The 27604-nt window shown below is 28.7% G+C and overlaps 1 protein-coding gene and 1 long non-coding RNA gene across 2 annotated transcripts; both read right to left on the reverse strand.

Annotated features, from left to right (window-relative positions):
- Window positions 1-1271: 1271 nt before the first annotated feature.
- LOC139508709 (uncharacterized) lies at window positions 1272-25836 on the reverse strand. The gene is made up of 4 exons (XR_011661420.1): window positions 25673-25836; window positions 24366-24522; window positions 3107-3184; window positions 1272-2480 (listed from the first exon to the last, which is right to left on the reverse strand). It is a non-coding gene; the product is annotated as an uncharacterized lncRNA (long non-coding RNA).
- A 275-nt stretch (window positions 25837-26111) lies between these two features.
- LOC139508710 (uncharacterized) lies at window positions 26112-26867 on the reverse strand. The gene has a single exon (XM_071296011.1). The coding sequence runs from the start codon at window positions 26865-26867 to the stop codon at window positions 26112-26114; it is 756 nt and encodes a 251-aa protein (XP_071152112.1).
- Between the last annotated feature and the right edge of the window lie 737 nt (window positions 26868-27604).

Consider the following 27604-nt stretch of genomic DNA (forward strand, 5'->3'; position numbering starts at 1 on the left):
ATCACCCCCTTTTTAAGCATAAAAATTCATAACACAGAAATGTAAAATCAGAAATTTATAAAAATTGAAAGGGAGCTTACATCAATAGATATAAACAATTCACCAGTTTCATGGACATTGGTGAAAGCCTTTTTGAGTTATTGTCCGAAGTGTTGAAAATACCCCTTTTTTTTATGAATAAAGCCCCATAAATCCAAAACTTAAAATCTGAAATTTATAAGAATTGAAAGGGAGCTTACATCAATAGATATAAACAATTCACCAAAGTTTCATGGACAACAATTTCAAGGTCATAAACCAAGGACCTCAAATCAAAAGACCATAGGTCTTAATTTTATTTGGTTAATGAGTTATATCACCATACGCATATTTTTTAATAACAGAGGGGAGAAAACTCACATTTACGTTCAACGTACCCTTGCAATCAAAATTTACGTGTTACTACATGTCACAACAAACAATTTAGAAAAAATAATTTGTCGATATCTTATACGGTTTCTGGAAATGAGTGGAAATGAGCCAAATTAAAATATTAGAATATGACCTTCACCTTTGACCTTGACCTAATTTTCATTTTTTTGGACCAAGGACCTCAAATCAAAAGATCCTAGGTCTCTATCACTTATGGTTTACAAGATAGAAATGCATATCACTTATATTAAATGCATAAGGGGAAATAACTTTCATATGGAGCGTTCATATCGCTTCGGTCAAAATAGGACAAATCATGTGAAGGATATAACAAGCAATTTTGTAAAATAAATTTGTCTTAATCTTTTACGGTTGCGAAGGAGTAGTGAACACAAGGAAAACAGTGTTTGGGGAGATAACTCCTATAAAGAAAAGTATTCGGTTACGCAGGGTAAATTTCAAAAGCGCATAAACTGTTCAATATCATATACCAAATATCTAAGCGACATATTGTGAAACAAATATTTATCGCAAGAACAAAATTAGGCGGAAGAAAAAAAAAAAAAATCAGAAGAAAAACAACAAGTCTTTCCACAGAAAAGAAAAGTGGAAAGACTTAATAATCAGAACAAAAACAATAAGTCTTTCCACTGAAACAGAAAAGTGGAAAGACTTAATAATAATAATAATAATCAGAACAAATACAATAGGTCTTTCCACAGAAAAGTGGAAAGACCTAATTACTACACAAGAAACAACACAGAGAGACAAAGAATACCATGAGCTAGATTTTGAGGTGTTTTTTCATGATCTATTTCTCTGGAAATAAATGAATTGTTCATGGAGAAATAAGAACAAAACAGTAATGGATCTTTTATTTGTGGTGATATTCACAACAAAATATACATGTATGTATGCAGTTAACAAATACAACAAAAGTAAACACTAAAACGTACACTCTCATACAGTTAGCACTAAAAACCTTGCATTTCATTTCAAAACAAACACTCATGCCTTATAAATAACACATACAAACTACTCCACACTCACATAGCACAAAAAGTAGACCCAAAACACAAGCACTAAAAAAATAATATTTACATTTTTACATCAAACATTCTAACAAGTATACACTAACAAAAACAAAGATTGTAATTTTTTCAAAGAGAAAGTTTCATAAGAATGTTCCTTTTAAACTATGTAATGAAATTAAAGATTCATATATTTATCTTGGTCTGCTATGTAATTATAACGGAAACTTCTCTTAAGCTCGAAAAAAAAGTGGTAGACTGTATTTGATGCATTGGTGGTTATTTTTTTTGACCTTCTACTCGGAAATATGGGGGTTTGAAAATAAAAATAATACTGGAAAAAATATATCTACAGTTAAATTATATTTACATTTTTACATCAAACATTCTAACAAGTATACACTAACAAAAACAAAGATTGTAATTTTTTCAAAGAGAAAGTTTCATAAGAATGTTCCTTTTAAACTATGTAATGAAATTATTGAAATTAAAGATTCATATGTTTATCTTGGTCTGCTATATAATTACAACGGAAACTTCTCTTAAGCTCGAAAAAAAAAGTGGTAGACTGTATTTGATGCATTGGTGGTTATTTTTTTGACCTACTACTCGGAAATATGGGGGTTTGAAAATAAAAATAATACTGAAAAAAATATATCTACAGTTAAATTATATTTACATTTTTACATCAAACATTCTAACAAGTATACACTAACAAAAACAAAGATTGTAATTTTTTCAAAGATAAAGAATGTTCCTTTTAAACTATGTATTAGTGGTTATTTTGACCTACTCCTCAGACATATGGGGGATTGAAAATAAAAGAAATACTGAAGGCTCCATTTGCAGCAGATCTAAATGAGTGTCTATTACTAACATGTCGTTGAAGTCTACTATCTGAACTGCACCTGGAGTTGGTGACAGTGCTAGGGTTGGTGACACTGCTGGGGCAGGTGACACTGCTGGGGCAGGTGACACTGCTGGGGCAGGTGACACTGCTGGGGCAGGTGACACTGCTGGAGTTGAAGGTGGTCCAGCCTGTATAAATATGAAAATGAAATATAAGTTGTTATCTTAAAATATCTTGTATTGGTAATCAATTAATATATCTAATAAAATCTTACAAAAACAAATGTTCAACAACACGCCAATACATACGATTTTGAAATGTTTAAAAAGTAAAAACACAAAAATACTGAACTCTGAAAAAAATTCAAAAAGGAAAGTCCCAAATCAAATGGCAAAATCAAAAGTTCAAACACATCAAACGAATGGATAACAACTGTCACAATGCAATTGTCTACAGATCCCTACTTTTTTTAACTTATGACTTATAGTATATCACATATTTTCGTTTCTGTACAATAAGGTAAAATCCATAGTCGAAGAACTGAATAAAATTTAAACCATTATTGAAATTTGATAAATGATTGAACTTGAATAAACAGTTGATAAAGATAGGTGCAGATATCCCAGATGCAATCAGAACGATATCTCTCATTAACATTGTCGATAATAAAACCAGAAATCTCATTCTGCATTTGTATGAAACAAATTATATGATATAATTTCATTTCACTGTTACATTTGTATGACACAAATTACAATTATATAAAATCAACTCATGTTTGATACTGCTTAAAGATTTTGTACCATATAATTACCTTATGCACTAATCTCTCATGTCGTCGTAGAGCATATCTGGATTTAAAATCCTTTGTACAGATGACACACTTATAAGTCTGAAATATTAAAACAAAGCATTTAAAATATATGATCACATTTTTAGGGGACAATTATATATATAATATTTATATTAATCAGGATAAAAAGTGACAATACTTTTGTTTATTTTATTAACATTCATGAAATTGCTTCATATTTGGTTATTTTTTTTCACAGAAATGATTTTTAAAAATATAGGTAAAAAAATATAGGTTTACAATTGAATAATTTGAAGTCACTTGCCAAAATGTTTTTCTAATCTTGCTGGTAAATTATACAACAACATTTAAATGATGTTCTTTTTGTTCTCAAGGATGAACAACAAAAAGAGAGCTGTATAAGTCTAGAGTTAGCATCATGTCGATAATGATTAAAAGTGACAATATTTCCTTTTTTCATTAATATTTTTGTACTGGTCTGTTATTTGAGTCATTTTTATACTTCATGTTGGAAATTTACACATAAAAGTGAAGAATATTTACTTTCGAAATTGCAAAACATGTTGTTTCACAATATAAAAAAAATATCAATATTTTTAATTTTGTTAGAATATTTTACAAGAACATTAAAATTCTGTTCTTTTTGTCAGTAAGGATGAATAGTTCTGCAAAAATTGAGTATTCTAATACTGTAAAATCAGAAATCATTGCGTGCATTTATCATGGCAATTTTGTCATTTTAGACTTAAATGCGATTTTAATTTATACGATTTTGAGAAAAATCTTGTTTAATTGATATAAGATATTTCAAAATGCGAGTTTAAATTATTGCGTTTACAACTCTGTCGCATTTTTTACAATAATAAAAACCTCGCATTAATTTCTGAATTTACAGTAGTCTATAGTTACATATATTTATGTTGATAGCGTTAAATAATAACAATATGTCTTTGATTATTTATATAATTTGAACTAGTCTGCTAATTGGGTACTTTTCATAACTTAGATTGATTTATGTAGACATAAATGTGAAGTTTAAGTTTAGAAATTTAATAATTATTGTTGCATAAAACAAAGGTGCCATATGTTCCATTTTATTAAAATACTATACAACAGCATTACAAATCTGTTCTTTTTCTCCCTAAGGAAGAATAGTTTTACCAAAAAAAGAGAGATGTATAAGAGTAGGGTGTACATAAATAACAATAACAAGTGACGATACTTCTTTTTTTTTATATTCTTGTACTGCCACCATATTTTGGTAATTCTTACTCAACAACATGGATTTTAAGACAGGTATAGAAATTTAAGTCTAAAGTTGCAAATTTTGATGCCACACAAAAAAAATGTTGCCAATATGTATATTTGTTTCAGTATATCATATAAAAGCCTAAAAATTATGTTCTTTTTGTTCTGAAGGAAGAGTGGTTTTACAAAACTAGAGAGCTGAATAAGTATAAGGTTAGCATTAACTTTGTCAATAATGATTAAAGGTGACAATATTTCTTTTTCTCACTAATATCTTTGTACTGGTCTGATAATTGATTACTTTTTAAACCTCAGATTGGTCTGTTAAACCTAAATGTGAAAAAAATTAAAAAAAAAAAAAAATGATGTGACATTACAAAAAGATGCAGTTATTAATATGAATATCCATCACAATAAAAAGTTAAAGTTTCTTTTATTTCATTAATATTGTTGAACTGCCATCATATTTTGGTAATTCATACTCCACAGAATTGATTTTAAGACATAAAGGTAAAGAAATTTAAGTTTAAAATTGCAAAATTTATTGCCACACACAAAAAAAGTGCCAAGTTTTCATTTGTTTTAGAAAATTATACAAAGGGCATCTAAATTATGTTCTTTATGTCCATAAGGATGAGTGGTTTTACAAAAATAAAGAGCTTTATAAGTCAAATGTTAGCATTAATTATGTCGATAATGATAAAAAGTGACAATATTTCTTTTTTCAATAAAATTGCATAAAAGTTCTGTTCTTTTTTTTTTCTCTAAGGAGGAATAGTTTTACAAGACTGATAGCTCTATAAGTGTACTATTAGAAATATGCATATCCATAACAATTAAAAAGTGACAATACTTCTTTTATTTTATTATTATTTTTTACTGCCTTAATATTTGGGTATTTTTATTCCACTGAATAGATTTTATATATATAAAAAAGGTAGTTTTAAATGGCAAAATGAGTTGCCACATGCAAATGAAGTGATTAAATTTTCATTTGTTTTAAAATCCTATACAACGTCATCTTAATTATGTTTAATTATGTAACGATGAATAGTTAAACAAAAAAAACAAGAGCTCTATGAGTCTATAATCTAAATTGATGTCCAAAATGATAAAAGATGATTGTAATTTTACTTGTGATTTTCCTTTTTACAATATTTTTGTACTGGCCTGACATTTGAGTATTTTTATACCTCAGATTTGCTACACATGAAAGTGAAGAATTTTTAGTTTTCAATTGCAAATATGTTGTCCCATTAATGGAAATAAGTAATATTTCAGTTAGTAATATTCATATCTATCACAATAAAAAGTGATGCCACTTCTTTTATTTTATTAATATAAATGTATGTTTAGAATTGCATTTTTTTTCCCTCAATTTTATTAGAATTTTATATGAAAACATCTAAATTAAGTTTTTTTTTATATTCAATAGCTTAAGAAGAGTCAGATGAGTAATAATTATATCAATCTCAATTAAAAGAGACACTACTTCTTTTATTTTATTAATATTCTTGCACTCTCATTATAGAAAAATGTTTAATTCTGTTAGAATATTATACAACGGCATTATCATTCTGTTATTGAAGCACTAAGGATGAAAATTAAAAAAAAATGAAAGTTCTAGTCATCTGTAAGTTACTTATTTTTATGCTAAAAGCATGAAATAGTGGTAAAATGTCTTTTGTTTCTATATATTCCTGACGTTTCTGATAACTGATTACTTTATAAACTTCAGATTGGTTTGTTAGACATTAATGAGAAGAAATCTAAGTTAAGAAATGAAAAAAAAATTGACATTGCATAAAACAAAGATGCTATTTTTTTCAATTTTATTAGAAAACTAAACAACATTAAATTCTGTTCTTTTTGCCAATACGGAGGAATAATTTTACTTAATTGATAGCTTTAAAAGAGTTAGGTGAGTAATATCTATATTGATCTCAATAAAAAGTGACACTATTTCTTTTATTTTATTAATATTCTTGAACTGGTTTCATATTTAGTTATTTCAAAACATGTAGTCTAAAATTGTAATGTTTAATTCTGTTAGAATATTATACAACGGCTTTATAATTCTGTTATTTTTGGTACTAAAGATGAAATGTTTTACAAAAAATGAAAATTCCAGTAGTCTAAAGCTACTTATATTTCTGCTAAAAGTATTAAATAGTGACAAAAGTTCTTTTGTTTCTATATATATTTTTGAACTGGTCTGATAATTGATTACTTTTTAAACTTCAGATTGGTTTGTTACATGGTCTTATTTGGGCCTATTATATCTGACTATGCAGTATGGGCTTTGCTCATTGTTGAAGGCTGTACAGTGACCTGTAGTTGTTAATGTTAGTGTCATTTTGGTCTCTTGTGGACAGTTGTCTCATTGGCAATCATACCACATCTTCTTTTTGATATATATGGTTAGACATTAATGAAAAGAAATTCAAACAAATGATGTCGCATACAATGAAGATGCTAATATTTTCTATTTTATTAAAAAATTATACAACGACATTTAAATTCTGTTCTTTTTGCCAATACGGATGAATAATTTTACTAAATTAATAGCTTTAAAAGAGTCAGGTGAGTAATATCTATATCGATCTCAATTAAAAGTGAACTATTTATTTTCTTTAATTTATATTCAAAACATGTTGTCTAAAATTGTAATGTTAAATTCTGTTAGAATATTATACAACAGCATTATCATTCCGTTGTTTTTGGCACTAAGGATGAAAAAATTTACAAAAGATACAGCAATACAACAAAAAACTAAATGACATTGGATTCATTAAGCTTAATATATATCTAAGATACCTACATAGTTTGATGAAAATCAAAGTTGATTTGAAAAAGTTATTAAAAAAATTAAAGTGTACTATCTCTATTTTGTCCGAATTGCAAATCCTAGCTTTTTTATACCAAGATAACTTTAAATTTTTTAATTTTTCATTTTCAGCAATACAACAAAAAACTAAATGACATTGGATTCATTAAGCTTAATATATATCTAAGATACCTACATAGTTTGATGAAAATCCAAGTTGATTTGAAAAAGTTATTAAAAAATTTAAAGTGTACTATCTCTATTTTGTTCGAACTGCAAATTCTAGCTTTTTTGACCTAGAGTAATTTAATTTTTAAATTTTTCAGCAATACAACAAAAAACTCAATGACATGGGATTCAGTAAGCTATATATATATCTAAGATACCTACATAGTTTGATGAAAATTCAAGTTGATTTGAAAAAGTAATTAAAAAATTTAAAGTGTACTATCTTTATTTTGTCCGAATTGCAAATCCTAGCTTTTTTATACCAAGATAACTTTAAATTTTTAAATTTTTCATTTTCAGCAATACAACAAAAAACTAAATGACATTGGATTCATTAAGCTTAATATATATCTAAGATACCTACATAGTTTGATGAAAATCCAAGTTGATTTGAAAAAGTTATTAAAAAATTTAAAGTGTACTATCTCTATTTTGTCCGAATTGCAAATCCTAGCTTTTTTATACCAAGATAACTTAATTCTTTAATTTTACAGCAATACAACAAATAACTAATTGACATGGGATTCAGTAAGCTTAATATATATGTAAGATAGCTGCATAGTTTGATGATGATCCAAGTTGATTTGAAAAAGTTATTAAAAAAATTAAAGTGTACTATGTCCATTTTGTTCGAAATGCAAATTCTAGCTTTTTTGACCTAGATTAATTTAATTTTAAAATTTTTCAGCAATACAACAAAAAACTAAATGACATGGGATTCGGTAAGCTTTATATATATCTAAGATACCTACATAGTTTGATGAAAATCCAAGTTGATTTGAAAAAGTTATTAAAAAAATTAAAGTGTACTATCTCTATTTAGTTCGAACTGCAAATTCTAGCTTTTTTGACCTAGATTAATTTATTTTTTAAATTTTACAGCAATACAACAAAAAACTCAATGACATGGGATTCAGTAAGCTTAATATATATTTAAGATACCTACATAGTTTGATGAAAATCCAAGTTGATTTGAAAAAGTTATTAAAAAAATTAAAGTGTACTATGTCCATTTTGTTCGAAATGCAAATTCTAGCTTTTTTGACCTAGATTAATTTAATTTTAAAATTTTTCAGAGTCAACAAGCTGATTATTATGCCATGACTTAGGTGCTCATAGAGACCCCCTCCCCCACCCCCAATTTGATAGTTTAGTTCAGCTTTGTCAGCAAGGCTTTTAAGGCCTTGACTGACGGTGCTGATTCTACCCCAGGAGGGAGAGCGTTCCAATTCTTGATCATTCTCTGGAAAAATTAGTATTTCCTGTAATCATGCTGGGATTTGGAAACTTTTGTCGTGCATGTAGCAATGATTGAATGTGTCAGAGTGGTCCCAAACATATTCCATTGTCATGCCATTATGTTTAAACATTTGTTTATCAAGAGGATTTATAAAAAACAAACTGGAAAATACCCTATGCAGACGATTATCTGTACTAGTTGTAGGTGAACACCACAAACATTCCATGCTTTTCACAGGTGTGCCTCAGTGGAATTTTCATATTTCGGAGGCTTTTTTGACTGGTTCAACACCAATTAATTGATGGGGTATGACTAAATTCACATTGGAAACGTATTACAGACATTCATTAATAACTATTTTATTCATTTCAAGTTAAATAATTGTTGTTTTTCATAAAGGTGTATCTGCAAGTTAGAACGGAAGTCGGTACATTAAAGTGTACTATCTCTATTTTGTTCGAACTGCAAATTCTAGCTTTTTTGACCTAGAGTAATTTAATTTTTAAATTTTTCAGCAATACAACAAAAAACTCAATGACATGGGATTCAGTAAGCTTAATATATATCTAAGATACCTACATAGTTTGATGAAAATTCAAGTTGATTTGAAAAAGTAATTAAAAAATTTAAAGTGTACTATCTTTATTTTGTCCGAATTGCAAATCCTAGCTTTTTTATACCAAGATAACTTTAAATTTTTAAATTTTTCATTTTCAGCAATACAACAAAAAACTAAATGACATTGGATTCATTAAGCTTAATATATATCTAAGATACCTACATAGTTTGATGAAAATCCAAGTTGATTTGAAAAAGTTATTAAAAAATTTAAAGTGTACTATCTCTATTTTGTCCGAATTGCAAATCCTAGCTTTTTTATACCAAGATAACTTAATTCTTTAATTTTACAGCAATACAACAAATAACTAATTGACATGGGATTCAGTAAGCTTAATATATATGTAAGATAGCTGCATAGTTTGATGATGATCCAAGTTGATTTGAAAAAGTTATTAAAAAAATTAAAGTGTACTATGTCCATTTTGTTCGAAATGCAAATTCTAGCTTTTTTGACCTAGATTAATTTAATTTTAAAATTTTTCAGCAATACAACAAAAAACTAAATGACATGGGATTCGGTAAGCTTTATATATATCTAAGATACCTACATAGTTTGATGAAAATCCAAGTTGATTTGAAAAAGTTATTAAAAAAATTAAAGTGTACTATCTCTATTTAGTTCGAACTGCAAATTCTAGCTTTTTTGACCTAGATTAATTTATTTTTTAAATTTTACAGCAATACAACAAAAAACTCAATGACATGGGATTCAGTAAGCTTAATATATATTTAAGATACCTACATAGTTTGATGAAAATCCAAGTTGATTTGAAAAAGTTATTAAAAAAATTAAAGTGTACTATGTCCATTTTGTTCGAAATGCAAATTCTAGCTTTTTTGACCTAGATTAATTTAATTTTAAAATTTTTCAGCAATACAACAAAAAACTAAATGACATGGGATTCGGTAAGCTTTATATATATCTAAGATACCTACATAGTTTGATGAAAATCCAAGTTGATTTGAAAAAGTTATTAAAAAAATTAAAGTGTACTATCTCTATTTAGTTCGAACTGCAAATTCTAGCTTTTTTGACCTAGATTAATTTATTTTTTAAATTTTACAGCAATACAACAAAAAACTCAATGACATGGGATTCAGTAAGCTTAATATATATCTAAGATACCTACATAGTTTGATGAAAATCCAAGTTGATTTGAAAAAGTCATTAAAAAAATTAAAGTGTACTATGTCCATTTTGTTCGAAATGCAAATTCTAGCTTTTTTGACCTAGATTAATTTAATTTTAAAATTTTTCAGCAATACAACAAAAAACTAAATGACATGGGATTCAGTAAGCTTAATATATATCTAAGATACCTACATAGTTTGATGAAAATCCAAGTTGATTTGAAAAAGTTATTAAAAAAATTAAAGTGTAATATCTCTATTTTGTCCGAATTGCAAATTCTAGCTTTTTTGACCTAGATTAATTTAATTTTTAAATTTTTCATTTTCAGCAATACAACAAAAAACTAAATGACATTGGATTCATTAAGCTTAATATATATCTAAGATACCTACATAGTTTGATGAAAATCCAAGTTGATTTGAAAAAGTTATTAAACAAATTAAAGTGTACTATCTCTATTTTGTCCGAATTGCAAATCCTAGCTTTTTTATACCAAGATAACTTTAAATTCTTAAATTTTTCAGCAATACACCAAATAACGAATTGAAATGGGATTCAGTAAGCTTAATATATCTGTAAGATAGCCGCATTGTTTGAAGAACATTCAAGTTGATTTGAAAAAGTTATTAAAAAAATTAAAGTGTACTATCTCTATTTTGTTCGAACTGCAAATTCTAGCTTTTTTGACCTACAGTAATTTAATTTTTAAATTTTTCAGCAATACAACAAAAAACTAAATGACATGGGATTCAGTAAACTTCATATATATCTAAGATACCTACATAGTTTGATGAAAATTCAAGTTGATTTGAAAAAGTAATTAAAAAAATGAAAGTGTACTATCTCTATTTTGTCCGAATTGCAAATCCTAGCTTTTTTATACCAAGATAACTTCATTTCTTAAATTTTACAGCAATACAACAAATAACTAATTGACATGGGATTCAGTAAGCTTAATATATATGTAAGATAGCTGCATACTTTGAAGAACATCCAAGTTGATTTGAAAAAGTTATTAAAAAAATTAAAGTGTACTATCTCTTTTTTGTTCGAACTGCAAATTCTAGCTTTTCTTACCTAGATTAATTTAATTTTTAAATTTTACAGCAAAACAACAAAAAACTCAATGACATGGGATTCAGTAAGCTTAATATATATCTAAGATACCTACATAGTTTGATGAAAATCCAAGTTGATTTGAAAAAGTTATTAAAAAAATTAAAGTGTAATATCTCTATTTTGTCCGAATTGCAAATTCTAGCTTTTTTGACCTAGATTAATTTAATTTTTAAATTTTTCATTTTCAGCAATACAACAAAAAACTAAATGACATGGGATTCGGTAAGCTTTATATATATCTAAGATACCTACATAGTTTGATGAAAATCCAAGTTGATTTGAAAAAGTTATTAAAAAAATTAAAGTGTACTATCTCTATTTAGTTCGAACTGCAAATTCTAGCTTTTTTGACCTAGATTAATTTATTTTTTAAATTTTACAGCAATACAACAAAAAACTCAATGACATGGGATTCAGTAAGCTTAATATATATTTAAGATACCTACATAGTTTGATGAAAATCCAAGTTGATTTGAAAAAGTTATTAAAAAAATTAAAGTGTACTATGTCCATTTTGTTCGAAATGCAAATTCTAGCTTTTTTGACCTAGATTAATTTAATTTTAAAATTTTTCAGCAATACAACAAAAAACTAAATGACATGGGATTCGGTAAGCTTTATATATATCTAAGATACCTACATAGTTTGATGAAAATCCAAGTTGATTTGAAAAAGTTATTAAAAAAATTAAAGTGTACTATCTCTATTTAGTTCGAACTGCAAATTCTAGCTTTTTTGACCTAGATTAATTTATTTTTTAAATTTTACAGCAATACAACAAAAAACTCAATGACATGGGATTCAGTAAGCTTAATATATATCTAAGATACCTACATAGTTTGATGAAAATCCAAGTTGATTTGAAAAAGTCATTAAAAAAATTAAAGTGTACTATGTCCATTTTGTTCGAAATGCAAATTCTAGCTTTTTTGACCTAGATTAATTTAATTTTAAAATTTTTCAGCAATACAACAAAAAACTAAATGACATGGGATTCAGTAAGCTTAATATATATCTAAGATACCTACATAGTTTGATGAAAATCCAAGTTGATTTGAAAAAGTTATTAAAAAAATTAAAGTGTAATATCTCTATTTTGTCCGAATTGCAAATTCTAGCTTTTTTGACCTAGATTAATTTAATTTTTAAATTTTTCATTTTCAGCAATACAACAAAAAACTAAATGACATTGGATTCATTAAGCTTAATATATATCTAAGATACCTACATAGTTTGATGAAAATCCAAGTTGATTTGAAAAAGTTATTAAACAAATTAAAGTGTACTATCTCTATTTTGTCCGAATTGCAAATCCTAGCTTTTTTATACCAAGATAACTTTAAATTCTTAAATTTTTCAGCAATACACCAAATAACGAATTGAAATGGGATTCAGTAAGCTTAATATATCTGTAAGATAGCCGCATTGTTTGAAGAACATTCAAGTTGATTTGAAAAAGTTATTAAAAAAATTAAAGTGTACTATCTCTATTTTGTTCGAACTGCAAATTCTAGCTTTTTTGACCTAGAGTAATTTAATTTTTAAATTTTTCAGCAATACAACAAAAAACTAAATGACATGGGATTCAGTAAACTTAATATATATCTAAGATACCTACATAGTTTGATGAAAATTCAAGTTGATTTGAAAAAGTAATTAAAAAAATGAAAGTGTACTATCTCTATTTTGTCCGAATTGCAAATCCTAGCTTTTTTATACCAAGATAACTTCATTTCTTAAATTTTACAGCAATACAACAAATAACTAATTGACATGGGATTCAGTAAGCTTAATATATATGTAAGATAGCTGCATACTTTGAAGAACATCCAAGTTGATTTGAAAAAGTTATTAAAAAAATTAAAGTGTACTATCTCTTTTTTGTTCGAACTGCAAATTCTAGCTTTTCTTACCTAGATTAATTTAATTTTTAAATTTTACAGCAAAACAACAAAAAACTCAATGACATGGGATTCAGTAAGCTTAATATATATCTAAGATACCTACATAGTTTGATGAAAATCCAAGTTGATTTGAAAAAGTTATTAAAAAAATTAAAGTGTACTATGTCCATTTTGTTCGAACTGCAAATTCTAGCTTTTTTGACCCAGAGTAATTTAATTTTTAAATTTTACAGCAATACAACAAAAAACTAAATGACATTGGATTCATTAAGCTTAATATATATCTAAGATACCTACATAGTTTGATGAAAATCCAAGTTGATTTGAAAAAGTTATTAAAAAAATTAAAGTGTACTATCTCTATTTTGTCCGAATTGCAAATCCTAGCTTTTTTATACCAAGATAACTTTAATTCTTAAATTTTACAGCAATACAACAAAAAAACTAATTGACATGGGATTCAGTAAGCTTAATATAAATGTAAGGTAGCTGCATAGTTTGATGAACATTCAAGTTGATTTGAAAAAGTTATTAAAAAAATTAAAGTGTACTATCTCTATTTTGTTCGAACTGCAAATTCTAGCTTTTTTTACCTAGATTAATTTAATTTTTAAATTTTTCAGCAATAAAAAAAAACAACTAAATGACATGGGATTCAGTAAGCTTAATATATATCTAAGATACTTACATAGTTTGATGAAAATCCAAGTTGATTTGAAAAAGTTATTAAAAAAATTAAAGTGTACTATCTCTATTTTGTTCAAACTGCAAATTCTAGCTTTTTTGACCTAGATTAATTTAATTTTTAAATTTTTCATTTTCAGCAATACAACAAAAAACTAAATGACATTGGATTCATTAAGCTTAATAAATATCTAAGATACCTACATAGTTTGATGAAAATCCAAGTTGATTTGAAAAAGTTATTAAAAAAATTAAAGTGTAATATCTCTATTTTGTCCGAATTGCAAATCCTACCTTTTTTATACCAAGATAACTTTAATTCTTAAATTTTACAGCAATACAACAAATAACTAATTGACATGGGATTCAGTAAGCTTAGGTTTACTTACTATTTTAATAGCTTAAGAGTAGAATAATATTGTAAATGAGTGGAAAACTGGTTTTCTAAATCTTAATCACAAAACACGACACAATTGGTAAATACAAAACTTACAATATGTTTATATTGCAGGTGTTTTAATTATAATTATAAATTATAATAAATTATAAATTAAAAAATCATTAAATTATAATCCTGGTACCTATTGATACCTATTTTAATATTATTATTTTTTTATATAAACACACCTGTTGGTGACCTTCTGCTGTTGTTTTTTTATTTGTCGGGTTGTTCTCTTTGACACATTCCCCATTTCCTTTCTCAATTTTACATAATATTTTAAATATATAATATAGTATAGTTACAATAATGAAAAGTTTACCTTATCCATAGCTATTCTTTAATTCTTTTTTATTTTTCATATTAAAATGAACATTTTATATATATGCTTATGTGTTTATTTAACCTAATGAGTATGAGTATGAGTATGAGTTCTTCAACTCAAATAGCCCTTTTATCTCTTGATTAGCCATTTACAATCACAAAGATGCACAAATTACTTATCAAAACAAATAATCACTTAAAAGAATTTAATTATATTCCCTTTAATTTCATATGTTTTATTTTTAATCCAAATAATTATCTACCTTGATTTTTCATTCTTTTTGTGATTGTTTATGGCTAATTAAGAGATAAAAGGACCTTTGAGTAAATAAATTCACACTCATACTAATTGGGTTAAAATAACACATTTGAATATTTAAAAAAAGTTAATTATTGTATGAAACAAAAGAATTAAAGAATAGATCTATACATTTTTTAACTGGTCTAATAATTGATTACTTTCTAACTTCAGATTGGTTTGTTAGACATAAATGAGAAGAAATTTAAGTTCAGAAATTAATATATTGATGTGGCATAAAAAATACATGCTAATATTTTCTATTTTATTAGAAAATTATACAAAGACATTACAATTCTGTTTTTTTTTTGGAAAATGCAGAGGAATACTTTTACAAAATTGAAAGTTTTACAAGAGTCAGGTGTGTATGATTTACATTGACCTCAATGAAAGTGACACTTCTTTTATTTTATTAATATTCTTGTCAAATCAAAAAACAAGAATTTGATGTGCCAACTAACCCATATAGTACACTTAAAAATTTAATTGATAACTTTTTTTAACAACCCTTTGATTTAAATCAAATTATACATCTCATGTAGTTTGTGTATTGCCTCAATTCAAAAATAAAAATAATCGTTGTCATAAAACCTAGAATTTGCATTTCAGATTGATTAAGATAGTAAATGTAGTACAATCTCCTGTCAATTCAAGAATTTAAATAATCTTGGTAAAAAAAATTTGCTGTCCGACTCAATTTTTTAGAAATAAATTGAGAATGGAAATGGGGAATGTGTCAAAGAGACAACAACCCGACCAAATAAAAAACAACAGCAGAAGGTCACCAACAGGTCTTCAATGTAGCGAGAAATTCCCGCACCCGGAGGCGTCCTTCAGCTGGCCCATAAACAAATATATACTAGTTCAGTGATAAATCGAGAGATTTGTCATTGCCGATCTATTTATATGAGACGTCCTAAAATTATACTCAATGCGCACTTAAATGAAACAGTTGCCACTTGACGTTTAACTATAAACAAAATCAATCAACCGACATAATAGATTCCAAGAAGAGAACCTCGTATACTTTTTTTTTATTAAATCATTGTAAATAGTACAAATGAATTCAGACATGTCAGTGTTGGTACGGATTCGTTGGTACTTTGATGATGTGGCATAATAGTTTTGTTTTACACGTACACCATCATGAACTCCTATATATGATGTGACTGTTATTATAAATAAAGAGATGAAATTCTGACATTCTCAATTTATTCAGAATATTTTTTGCATTAATGGTTTTCCAATATTATTGATTACGTCTACATTTACGGTCCTACTAAAATGTGAACAGGAGCGCCAGGAGAAGACATTAAGGCGCTCGGTACAATGGTATTCGGGTATATAGATTTGCAAATAAAAGTGCACATATGATCAGTTTTGGTCAAATAGTTTTGTTTTCCAAGTCAGCATGAGGTATTAAAACTACTGAAATTTTGTTACGTATCAATATTTTGAATAAAATGAGGACACGCTGGTATCCTAAATTTATGCGAACAAAAATTTGTTGTTATTAAATTGCAATATTGCTGTCCATTGTCATGATTATATTATACAATGATTCCTGACATAAAAAATATGGCTGATTAATACTATGCGGGTATGCCATGGTGTATATAGATTTACAAATTAAAGTGCACATATGGTCAGTTTTGGTAATGCGGTCAAATAATTTTGTTGTACAAGTCAGCTGGAGGTATCAAAACTACTGAAATTTAGTTACGTATCAATATTTTGAATAAAATGAGGACATGCTGGTATTATAAATTTATGTGAACAAAAATTTGTTGTTATTATATTGCAATATTGCTGTCCATTGTCATGATTGTATTATACATTGATTCTGGCATAAAAAATATGGCTGATTAACTATGCGGGTATATAGATTTACAAATTAAAGTGCACAAATGGTCAGTTTTGGTGGATGTGGTCAAATAATTTTGTTGTACAAGTCAACTGGAGGTATCAAAACTACTGAAATTTTGATAAGATCAATATTTTGAATAAAATGAGGACATGCTGGTATCCTAAATTTATGCGAACCAAAATTTGTTGTTATTATATTGCAATATTGCTGTCCATTGTGATGATTGTATTATACATTGAATCCTGACATCAAAAATATGGCTGATTTACTATGCGGGTATATAGATTTACAAATTAAAGTGCATATATGGTCAGTTTTGGTGGATGCGGTCAAATAATTTTGTTGTACAAGTCAACTGGAGGCATTAAAACTTCTGAAATTTTGTTACGTATCAGTATTTTAAGTAAAAAGAGGACATGCTGGCACCCTTAATTTAGGTGAACAAAAATTTGTTGTTATTATATTGCAATATTGCTGTCCATTGTCATGATTGTATTATACATTGAATCCTGACATTAAAAATAAGGCTGATTTTCTATGCTGGTATATAGATTTACAATTTAAAGTTCACATATGGTCAGTTTTGGTAATGTGGTCAAATAATTTTGTTGTACAAGTCAGCTGGAGGTATCAAAACTACTGAAATTTTGTTACGTATCAATATTTTGAATAAAATGAGGACATGCTGGTATCCTAAATTTATGCAAACCAAAATTTTTTGTTATTATATTGCAATTTGGCTGTCCATTGTCATGATTGTATTATACATTGAATCCTGACATAAAAAATAGGGCTGATTAACTATGCGGGTATATAGATTTACAAATTAAAATGCACATATGGTCAGTTTTGGTGGATGCGGTCAAATAATTTTGTTGTACAAGTCAACTGGAGGTATCAAAACTACTGAAATTTTGTTACGTATCAGTATTTTAAGTAAAAAGAGGACATGCTGGTATCCTAAATTTATGCGAACCAAAATTTTTTGTTATTATATTGCAATTTTGCTGTCCATTGTCATGATTGTATTATACATTGAATCCTGACATAAAAAATATGGCTGATTAACGATGCGGGTATAAAGATTTACAAATTAAAGTGCACATATGGTCAGTTTTGGTGGATGCGGTCAAATAATTTTGTTGTACAAGTCAACTGGAGGTATCAAAACTACTGAAATTTTGTTACGTTTCAATATTTTGAATAAAATGAGGACATGCTGGTATCCTAAATTTATGCGAACCAAAATTTGTTGTTATTATATTGCAATATTGCTGTCCATTGTCATGATTGTATTATACATTGAATCCTGACATAAAAAATATGGCTGATTTACTATGCTGGTATAAAGATTTACAAATTAAAGTGCATATATGGTCAGTTTTGGTGGATGCGGTCAAATAATTTTGTTGTACAAGTCAACTGGAGGCATCAAAACTACTGAAATTTTGTTACGTATCAGTATTTTAAGTAAAAAGAGGACATGCTGGCACCCTTAATTTAATTAGGCTAACAAAAATTTGTTGTTATTATATTGCAATATTGCTGTCCATTGTCATGATTGTATTATACATTGAATCCTGACATTAAAAATAAGGCTGATTTTCTATGCTGGTATATAGATTTACAATTTAAAGTTCACATATGGTCAGTTTTGGTAATGTGGTCAAATAATTTTGTTGTACAAGTCAGCTGGAGGTATCAAAACTACTGAAATTTTGTTACGTATCAATATTTTGAATAAAATGAGGACATGCTGGTATCCTAAATTTATGCAAACCAAAATTTTTTGTTATTATATTGCAATTTGGCTGTCCATTGTCATGATTGTATTATACATTGAATCCTGACATAAAAAATAGGGCTGATTTACTATGCGGGTATATAGATTTACAAATTAAAATGCACATATGGTCAGTTTTGGTGGATGCGGTCAAATAATTTTGTTGTACAAGTCAACTGGAGGTATCAAAACTACTGAAATTTTGTTACGTATCAGTATTTTAAGTAAAAAGAGGACATGCTGGTATCCTAAATTTATGCGAACCAAAATTTTTTGTTATATTATATTGCAATTTTGCTGTCCATTGTCATGATTGTATTATACATTGAATCCTGACATAAAAAATATGGCTGATTAACGATGCGGGTATAAAGATTTACAAATTAAAGTGCACATATGGTCAGTTTTGGTGGATGCAGTCAAATAATTTTGTTGTACAAGTCAACTGGAGGTATCAAAACTACTGAAATTTTGTTACGTATCAATATTTTGAATAAAATGAGGACATGCTGGTATCCTAAATTTATGCAAACCAAAATTTTTTGTTATTATATTGCAATTTGGCTGTCCATTGTCATGATTGTATTATACATTGAATCCTGACATAAAAAATAGGGCTGATTAACTATGCGGGTATATAGATTTACAAATTAAAATGCACATATGGTCAGTTTTGGTGGATGCGGTCAAATAATTTTGTTGTACAAGTCAACTGGAGGTATCAAAACTACTGAAATTTTGTTACGTATCAGTATTTTAAGTAAAAAGAGGACATGCTGGTATCCTAAATTTATGCGAACCAAAATTTTTTGTTATTATATTGCAATTTTGCTGTCCATTGTCATGATTGTATTATACATTGAATCCTGACATAAAAAATATGGCTGATTAACGATGCGGGTATAAAGATTTACAAATTAAAGTGCACATATGGTCAGTTTTGGTGGATGCGGTCAAATAATTTTGTTGTACAAGTCAACTGGAGGTATCAAAACTACTGAAATTTTGTTACGTTTCAATATTTTGAATAAAATGAGGACATGCTGGTATCCTAAATTTATGCGAACCAAAATTTGTTGTTATATATTGCAATCTTGCGGTCCATTGTCATGATTGTATTATACATTGAATCCTGACATAAAAAATATGGCTGATTTACTATGCTGGTATAAAGATTTACAAATTAAAGTGCATATATGGTCAGTTTTGGTGGATGCGGTCAAATAATTTTGTTGTACAAGTCAACTGGAGGCATCAAAACTACTGAAATTTTGTTACGTATCAGTATTTTAAGTAAAAAGAGGACATGCTGGCACCCTTAATTTAATTAGGCTAACAAAAATTTGTTGTTATTATATTGCAATATTGCTGTCCATTGTCATGATTGTATTATACATTGAATATAGGGCTGATTTACTATGCGGGTATATAGATTTACAAATTAAAATGCACATATGGTCAGTTTTGGTGGATGCGGTCAAATAATTTTGTTGTACAAGTCAACTGGAGGTATCAAAACTACTGAAATTTTGTTACGTATCAGTATTTAAGTAAAAAGAGGACATGCTGGTATCCTAAATTTATGCGAACCAAAATTTTTTGTTATATTATATTGCAATTTTGCTGTCCATTGTCATGATTGTATTATACATTGAATCCTGACATAAAAAATATGGCTGATTAACGATGCAGGTATAAAGATTTACAAATTAAAGTGCACATATGGTCAGTTTTGGTGGATGCAGTCAAATAATTTTGTTGTACAAGTCAACTGGAGGTATCAAAACTACTGAAATTTTGTTACGTTTCAATATTTTGAATAAAATGAGGACATGCTGGTATCCTAAATTTATGTGAACAAAAATTTGTTGTTATTATATTGCAATATTGCTGTCCATTGTCATGATCACATGTATTATACATTAAATCCTGACATAAAAAATATGGCTGATTTACTATGCTGGTATATAGATTTACAAATTAAAGTGCATATATGGTCAGTTTTGGTGGATGCGGTCAAATAATTTTGTTGTACAAGTCAACTGGAGGCATCAAAACTACTGAAATTTTGTTACGTATCAGTATTTTAAGTAAAAAGAGGACATGCTGGCACCCTTAATTTAGGCTAACAAAAATTTGTTGTTATTATATTGCAATATTGCTGTCCATTGTCATGATTGTATTATACATTGAATCCTGACATTAAAAATAAGGCTGATTTACTATGCTGGTATATAGATTTACAATTTAAAGTTCACATATGGTCAGTTTTGGTAATGCGGTCAAATAATTTTGTTGTACAAGTCAGCTGGAGGTATCAAAACTACTGAAATTTTGTTACGTATCAAAATTTTGAATAAAATGAGGACATGCTGGTATCCTAAATTTATGCGAACCAAAATTTTTTGTTATTATATTGCAATTTTGCTGTCCATTGTCAGGATTGTATTATACATTGAATCCTGACATAAAAAATATTGCTGATTTACTATGCTGGTATATAGATTTACAAATTGAAGTGCATATATGGTCAGTTTTGGTGGATGCGGTCAAATAATTTTGTTGTACAAGTCAACTGGAGGCATCAAAACTACTGAAATTTTGTTACGTATCACTATTTTGAGTAAAAAGAGGACATGCTTATACCCTTAATTTAGGCGAACACAAATTTGTTGTTATTATATTGCAATATTGCTGTCCATTGTCATGATTGTATTATACATTAAATCCTGACATTAAAAATAAGGCTGATTTTCTATGCTGGTATATAGATTTACAATTTAAAGTTCACATATGGTCAGTTTTGGTAATGTGGTCAAATAATTTTGTTGTACAAGTCAGCTGGAGGTATCAAAACTACTGAAATTTTGTTACGTATCAATATTTTAAATAAAATGAGGACATGCTGGTATCCTAAATTTATGCGAACCAAAATATTTTGTTATTATATTGCAATTTTGCTGTCCATTGTCATGATTGTATTATACATTGAATCCTGACATAAAAAATATGGCTGATTAACTATGCGGGTATATAGATTTACAAATTAAAGTGCACATATGGTCAGTTTTGGTGGATGCGGTCAAATAATTTTGTTGTACAAGTCAACTGGAGGTATCAAAACTACTGAAATTTTGTTACGTTTCAATATTTTGAATAAAATGAGGACATGCTGGTATCCTAAATTTATGCAAACCAAAATTTTTTGTTATTATATTGCAATTTTGCTGTCCATTGTCATGATTGTATTATACATTGAATCCTGACATAAAAAATAGGGCTGATTAACTATGCGGGTATATAGATTTACAAATTAAAATGCACATATGGTCAGTTTTGGTGGATGCGGTCAAATAATTTTGTTGTACAAGTCAACTGGAGGTATCAAAACTACTGAAATTTTGTTACGTATCAGTATTTTAAGTAAAAAGAGGACATGCTGGTATCCTAAATTTATGCGAACCAAAATTTTTTGTTATTATATTGCAATTTTGCTGTCCATTGTCATGATTGTATTATACATTGAATCCTGACATAAAAAATATGGCTGATTAACGATGCGGGTATATAGATTTACAAATTAAAGTGCACATATGGTCAGTTTTGGTGGATGCGGTCAAATAATTTTGTTGTACAAGTCAACTGGAGGTATCAAAACTACTGAAATTTTGTTACGTTTCAATATTTTGAATAAAATGAGGACATGCTGGTATCCTAAATTTATGCGAACAAAAATTTGTTGTTATTATATTGCAATATTGCTGTCCATTGTCATGATTGTATTATACATTGAATCCTGACATAAAAAATATGGCTGATTTACTATGCTGGTATAAAGATTTACAAATTAAAGTGCATATATGGTCAGTTTTGGTGGATGCGGTCAAATAATTTTGTTGTACAAGTCAACTGGAGGCATCAAAACTACTGAAATTTTGTTACGTATCAGTATTTTAAGTAAAAAGAGGACAAGCTGGCACCCTTAATTTAGGCTAACAAAAATTTGTTGTTATTATATTGCAATATTGCTGTCCATTGTCATGATTGTATTATACATTGAATCCTGACATTAAAAATAAGGCTGATTTACTATGCTGGTATATAGATTTACAATTTAAAGTTCACATATGGTCAGTTTTGGTAATGCGGTCAAATAATTTTGTTGTACAAGTCAGCTGGAGGTATCAAAACTACTGAAATTTTGTTACGTATCAAAATTTTGAATAAAATGAGGACATGCTGGTATCCTAAATTTATGCGAACCAAAATTTTTTGTTATTATATTGCAATTTTGCTGTCCATTGTCAGGATTGTATTATACATTGAATCCTGACATAAAAAATATTGCTGATTTACTATGCAGGTATATAGATTTACAAATTAAAGTGCATATATGGTCAGTTTTGGTGGATGCGGTCAAATAATTTTGTTGTACAAGTCAACTGGAGGTATCAAAACTACTGAAATTTTGTTACGTATCAGTATTTTGAGTAAAAAGAAGACATGCTGGCACCCTTAATTTAGGCGAACAAAAATTTGTAGTCATTATTTAAATGAATTAAACTATTGCTGATTGTAGCTGCATAGTTCAAGGATGTATAACTAACAAGGACGTATACACCTAACATCAAATATACTTATTTTCAAAAATATACATAATATGATTGAATTTGATATCGGAATATATATATATATTCAGTGCCTGTTATCATTGTAACCGAGATCGTTTTTATAATAGATAGATTGTCAGATCACAGATAAATTTGTGTTACGTTCTGTGCGTACTTATTTTCAATTATTTGTGTTTAATCCTGTTCATAAAATGGAAGTATTAATTTTCAAATTACTTTATTTTCGATGTTTCTACTACGAAACAAAGATATTAAAAATATATTTTTTTTTAAATCAACGAAGAGCGGTCCTGGTTACAAGTTAACTTAGTGTTGACCAGACCAGTCAAAAGTTAACTTGGGAACAGGTCTGGTTTTGATCGGATTTGTTCAAGCAGAAGTTAACTTTGTGGCAGGACCGGTTTCCAAGTTAACTTAGGTTAACTTTATGACAGGACTGGTTCCGAAGTTAACTTATGTTAACTTATGACAGGACTGGTTCGAAGTTAACTTATATCAATAGCGGACCTGTTTCCAAGTTAACTTTTTGGCAGACATAAAAACAGTCCTAGGTCCAAGTCCGCTTTTCAAGTTAACTAGATTTTGGTCCTAGGACTGGTCAGAGCAGTCCTACATTCGGTCACAGGTTAACTTTGACCAGTCCAAATGACTGGTTATCAAGTTAACTTGCTGTACAGGTTAGGAGTGCACCCATCTGTACATATATGTGCCTCAAAATCATTATTTTTTTAAATAAAATTAGTTATTATTCAATATTTATATTGAAACATTGCCTACCGGAAATGCATGTGTGCAGAGAAAATCATTCCACAAACATGGTTGATTTTTTATCCCTTGTACTTACAAACAGCCTCCGATCGATCATTAATGATGTTATTTGTTTGTTTTTATCAATGATAATCACATAATCTTACCTAAAAATGTTCACCGATTGTCCATAAAAAGTATTAAAACTGTTTTTTTACATCTTCCTGATCTTTGATCAACTTGTAACTTGTATTCCAGAACTTCCTCCAATAAAGGAGCACCTCAATCAATGAGTTTCCACCACCAGTTCAAAAGTACATATATCTGAAAGATTAAAATATAAAAGTCACACAGGTAGACATCAATCATCATTTAAAGGAATATTAAAAGTGTTTTGTTTATACATATGTATCGGCATAAAAATATGAGCTAATTCAATGTCCTGAAATTTAAAATTTAAAATATTTCCTCGATATTTACAGTTTATTTTCATGTGTATATATATATATGATCAGCAGAAATCGTTCTTCTGCATGTTTGCTGGTTTTACTTAAGATAGTTAACTTTTATCTGTATAACGCAGTGTAGTGTGGCCACGTACCCACACTTACTGCTTCATAGGACTTTATTGGGCTGAGTTGTAGTAAGTTTCAGTAAAGTGTGGCCAGATCCAGGCTTACTCTGTGATAAATGATGACATATATTTAGCCTGATGAAACCCTCTGGGGAGTTCCTTAGATGTCACCTATAAGTGCATGTTAAAGGAAGGGATGGGATCCCACTAACATGTTTAACCCCGCCACATTATTTATGTATGTGCCTGTTCCAAGTCAGGAGCCTGTAATTCAGTGGTTGTTTATGTGTTAAATATTTGTTTTTTCGTTCATATTTTTATACAAATAAGGTCGTTAGTTTTCTCGTTTTAATTTGTTTTACATTTCCATATCGGGGCCTTTTATAGCTGACTATGTTCATTGTTAAAGGTCGTACGGTGACCTATAGTTGTTAATGTCTGTGTCATGTTGGTCTCTTGTGGATAGTTGTGTCATTGGCAATCATATTTATACCACACCTTCTTTTTAAGTACACATGCAAAAAATATCGAAATAGAACAGCACAGACTGATATTGGACATACTGTTATGCCTAAGGGTAGGATTTAAGATTGGTAGGTTTTTATGTATCATGTTTCATTCTTTTCTTGTGTTGATCAGAGAATTCATTTCTACTTTCACTTTCATTTTCGTGTTCCAGAACTCTGAGCTGCACTGTTATATTTATGAACGGACTATGCATATGAACACTTTATATTTCAGGTATCGCGGCCGTATTGTATTGTATGTATTATATTATTGTTTATGGGAAATATTGATAGATCATAGGACAGGGTTCGTTCTCACTGTTTGACCAGAGGGGTACTTTGACAGGATCCCAGCTTTAGTTTGACCCGTATATCACTTGTCCCTTTTGCTCACCTGTTTTATTCAATCATGTTAAGGGTCTTTAATGTAACCAAGATACGTTTCCACTAAGGGTTATTCTTGATAAGCCCATACCTCCCCTTTTCCCTCGACAGTTGTGTATTTCTATTTGTTTTTGCGCCATGTTCTATAGTATTGCCGTGGGAACTTCCGGTTTTAAGGACCAATCGGAATGGACAGAGATAACCTAGTTTCCAGAACCCGGTATCATGTATATTTAGAATTAAAACCAATCGCTACGTTAATTGAGGGTGGTACTGAACACGGAAACACGTGAAATAAAAATTGGGAAAAATGAAGCACGAGAAATAAAATCGTAAATATTCAGAAAAAAAGTACCAGCAGTTATTACTAAGACGTTCTTGAAGACCATGTACTTACTTAGGTTTACTTAGGTTCGTTTACTGATGTATACAGGAACTACAGTCCCTCTTCAATCATCAGTCTCTATATCTAAATCTTCTCCACTTCCGGTGATTGGTGATTTATAGTCTTCGTACATCATTGTTTGGTTCTTCCAGTATTTGTCTAGTCTATTCTTAAATGTATTTGTGGTTGGTGATGTTACTATAATTTCGGGTAGTGTATTCCATGTTTTTACACTCGTAGAGCAAAGGCATTCCTCCTTAATTCTGTTCTTGCTCTCTGTGGAAATATTTTCAGACTGTTGCCGCGTGACCCTGTTCGTGTTGTCCATATCCTTCCATAATTTAACAAATTGTGCCGCCTCTTTATCATATTTTCCATTCAGTGTTTTATATAATTCAATCATGTCACCTCGGACTCGTCTAAAATTTAGAGATGGTAGTTTCAATTTTTGCAGTCTTTCTGAGTATGTTAAATTCTTTAATCCTGGTAGTTGTTTAGTTGCCCGGCGCTGCACATTTTCAATCATATCAACATATTTTATTTTATATGGATGCCATACTGAGCTTGCAAATTCTAAATGTGTTCTAACGAGTGTCTTGTATAGTGGTACAAAGGTATCTGTATCTAAATATTGAAAAGTTCTTCTCAGTAGTGCAAACATGGAATTTGCCTTATTAACTTTCTCACTTATATGTTTTTCGAAATTTAATTCAGCGTCAATAATTACTCCAATGTCTTTTTCTTCAGTAACTTTTTGTAGTATTGTCGATTTCAGTGTATATTTTGAGTCTGGTTCCGGTCCCGGTTTACCTATGTGCATATGTTTGCACTTGTCGGAGTGAAACTTTAATAGCCAGGTATCACTCCATTGCGATAGTTTATTTAAAGTCACTTTGTAATTGAGTTTTATCTTCTTTCTGACTAATTGTGTTAAAAATTTTAGTATCATCTGCAAAGAGGTATACGTCGGAATCAACCAGGTTTGGAAGGTCATTTATGAAAATTACAAAAAGTAGAGGCCCAAGCACAGATCCTTGAGGTATACCTGAGGTTACTTTTGTCCATGATGATGTTTTATTGTTTATTGAAACGTGTTGTATCCTGTCACTTAGAAAACTATCGACCCAATTCAGAACTGAAAGTTCTGTGCCATATGCTCTGAGTTTGTTCATTAGTCTTTTCTGCGGAACAGTGTCGAATGCTTTAGACATTGTTAATGGACATAAAGACCTTGTGGTCATCTTTAAGCGTCTGCTACTCGCATCTGATTTGAAAAAAAAATATTATCATGATGGACTTTATTACATGTATAGCATATACATATACAATAGATGTTGAATGGTAACAATGTATAAATTTCTATTATAGTACACAAGTTTCAAAAGTTACTATGCCTATACAAGGATTTCTAACTATACACATCCTTGGTCTATATGTCACCAGTTTACTTTGAGTTAGTTCCAGTTTACTTTTAATCAAATGTGAAAAGGCAAGAACGAGAAATTCGGAGCACCAACACGAAACACGGAAAATAAATAAGGGGAAATACGAAGCACG

This window comes from Mytilus edulis, unplaced genomic scaffold, assembly GCF_963676685.1.
Source record: "Mytilus edulis unplaced genomic scaffold, xbMytEdul2.2 SCAFFOLD_502, whole genome shotgun sequence".
Taxonomy (NCBI): Eukaryota; Metazoa; Mollusca; class Bivalvia; order Mytilida; family Mytilidae; genus Mytilus; species Mytilus edulis.

Excerpts from the sequence above, each read along its gene's own strand:
- LOC139508710 (XM_071296011.1), bottom strand. The coding sequence starts at position 26,867 with ATGCACATAGGTAAACCGGGACCGGAACCAGACTCAAAATATACACTG.